Raw genomic sequence first — 3,072 nt, forward strand, 5'->3', positions numbered from 1 at the left:
TCATGAATGCCGCCATCAGTTCTAGCTTATACCACGGAGATTCTGATTAAGGAATCTAAGAGATATTCATTCAATCATATGTAGAACGGAGGTGGTTGTCAGGCACACGTTCATAATTTGAGGAAGGTGATGAGTGTCACAGATCATCACCTCCATCACAGTTAAGCACGAATGAACATCTTAGATAGGAACAAGCGTGTTTGAATGGAAAACAGAAATACTTGCATTAATTCATTGAGACACAGCAGAGCTCCTCACCCCCCAACAATGGGGTTTAGAGACTCATGCCGTCAGAGAATACAAAGTTTAGATCTAAAAATGTCATGAGATCCAAAATAAGTCTCTAAAAGTTGTTTAAATACTAAACTAGTAGCCTAGGTTTACAAAAAATAAGTGGACTATGATGGATGATGCAGAGATCCACTTCTGGGGCCCACTTGGTGTGTGCTGGGGCTGAGATTTAAGTAAATCACGTGCAGAGGCTATTTGTGGAGTTGAACGCCAGTTTTTGTACCAGTTTGGGCGTTCAACTCCAGCTTTTGATCCTTTTCTGGCGCTGGACGCCAGAATTGGGCAGAGAACTGGCGTTGAACGCCAGTTTACGTCATCTATCCTTGTGCAAAGTATGAACTATTATATATTTTTGGGAAGCCCTGGATGTCTACTTTCCAACGCAATTGGAAGCATGCCATTTCGAGTTCTGTAGCTCCAGAAAATCCACTTTGAGTGCAGGGAGGTCAGAATCCAACAGCATCAGCAGTCCTTCTTCAGCCTGAATCAGATTTTTGCTCAGCTCCTTCAATTTCAGCCAGAAAAATACCTGAAATTATAGAAAAATACACAACTCATAGTAAAGTCCAGAAATATAAATTTTTCCTAAAAACTAATGAAAATAGACTAAAAATTAACTAGAACATACCCAAAACTATATGAAATTAACCCCAAAAAGTGTATAAAATATCTGCTCATCACTCGGCCTGAACCTTTGCCATTGTAAGTATAGAACCTGTTGTAAAAAGGTGCAACAAACAAACACTTGTCAGACACACAAATACTTGTTACATCTATATTAAGCTCTTAACAAAGAATTAACAATATCTTCGCTGAACGAAAATGTGCTTACCAAGAACAGGTACAAGCATCTTCCTATGGAGCTGGACTTTGGAGACCTTGTCCGATAACTACATATGACTTCCATCAACCACTCGTGAATTAAAAAACTCCAATTATAACTTTTGCACCTCTTAACATGTAGCAAAGCTCCCAACGAATCAGTACTTAGCTAGTTCTTGCTTGTGAGAAAGGCTCCAAAGGCATGCAACAAATAAGCACACCTCTACCAATCGTCCATACCTACTTCCTATATGATCCGGCCTAGACCAGGAATATTAAGATGCTTAAACTCCTGCAACTCAGCCTTCTCTGGCAAGTTCAAGATTTTAAATTTTGGAACAGTTAGACCTGTGGGTCCACAAGAAAGATGTGATGCTCTTAAACATTTCATAGCTATCCTAATAGATGACTCCTAAAAAGAAAATTTATTCAGCAAAAGCAAATACTTACCCTCATGTTGAAGGCCACATCATTAACTCTCAATGGAATTGAATGACTTAGCTTCAATTCACATTCTTTGGAAGCTAAGAGCCTCCACAATGTGGAGCAATAACTGCAGATACATTCTCTTGACATCTAGAGAAAGTAAGACACCAAATTCCATTTCTTTCATAGCCTCCCTCTGCTCAGGACTCAGATTATTGTTCACCAACATCATCCGAAGTGGAGAACACTTAGTCGTCCACGTGCACTAAGAATAAAAGAAATTTATCAACACAAAATCATACAAAAAATATGGATGCAATGTTTTGCAAATGAGACTTTTACTTACCTTTGCATGCTTACTTTTTGTGGCTTCCTCTAAAGGTCCTGAATTATGAGATAAACTAGAACTACTTTGCCTATCTGCATTCACACAATAGGCGAAAAATGAATTGTTTTGCAAAATTTTTTACTAAAACCAATCCAAAATTTGAAGCAATGGCCCTGCCTACAAAAAAAAAAAAAAAAAAAAAACATTTACTATTTCGTTGATCATTCCTCCCAATACGCTTTTTCGGGGCCATGTGTAAACACTTCACCTAAATATTATATAGTTAGCTTATTTCATTACTAATATACAACAACGCTGAAATTGACAACCTAAGCAACACATGTACCAACATTTATCTCTCAACACAGAAAACTAGGAAAAGTTCTAGAAATTAAAGCATAACTTCAATATTAATTGAAATTGGGATTTAACTATAGCTCACTATTTATCAACCATTAGTATCACTACTTCACTCAGAACTACTAAAACACAAGTAGAATTTTCAAAGAAACTAACACAACATACATGGATACAAACTTACTAAATCCTACATAAATTTAAATGTATATGCCAAAAATTAAAACTTTAACAAAGGAACACTGCACTAACCACCAACAATCTTCCAATAGCAGCGCTTGCACGGCCCATGTAGATGACAAACCCAAACTTCATAGCCCATGTAATCCCTCAATGAACTTTCCTCGCAGGCTGTGGACAGCGTCACAGCAAGTCCCGTGGATACTTCACCAGCGACACCAAAGTAATGCGACAACGAGAAAGTCAAACCAAACTCCGGTAACTGTCTATGAGACTCAGATTAAGCAAAGGGGATTAGTTTTCATGATTTGAAAGGGATTAACTTTGCTAGTTAAAAGTAAGAACTTTTGAATTTGCAATAGAAGAATGACGTGACAATTGAGTGAAAAAAATAACAGAGACAAAACATGTTAGTTTCAATCTAAGGGCATAGGCATGAGTTACTTCAATTCCCACTTCAAAAGGCAAATCAAACATTGTATATTAGCATATGTATTCGTATTATAGTTGGCAGTTGGCAAAAGTAGTATTTTGTTGGTGAAACATCATTTCTCTAAAATAATACCCAAATAATGATATCCCACCAAATTGGAATCCCAATACAAACCACTCCGATGAGACTAGACATTGAGTAATAATATAAAGTTTGAGACTTTGAATAAAATATT

General features: G+C 36.9%; 1 protein-coding gene across 1 annotated transcript; it reads right to left on the reverse strand.

The window, feature by feature from the left end:
• Positions 1–1,621: 1,621 nt before the first annotated feature.
• On the reverse strand, positions 1,622–2,546 carry LOC110267733 (uncharacterized). The gene is made up of 3 exons (XM_088504536.1): positions 2,477–2,546; positions 1,886–1,959; positions 1,622–1,804 (listed from the first exon to the last, which is right to left on the reverse strand). The coding sequence occupies exons 1-3, from the start codon at positions 2,544–2,546 to the stop codon at positions 1,622–1,624; spliced, it is 327 nt and encodes a 108-aa protein (XP_088360662.1).
• Between the last annotated feature and the right edge of the window lie 526 nt (positions 2,547–3,072).

The sequence above is a fragment of the Arachis ipaensis genome, chromosome B2 (assembly GCF_059453495.1).
Source record: "Arachis ipaensis isolate K30076 ecotype BB chromosome B2, ASM5945349v1, whole genome shotgun sequence".
In the NCBI taxonomy this organism is placed as follows: domain Eukaryota; kingdom Viridiplantae; phylum Streptophyta; class Magnoliopsida; order Fabales; family Fabaceae; genus Arachis; species Arachis ipaensis.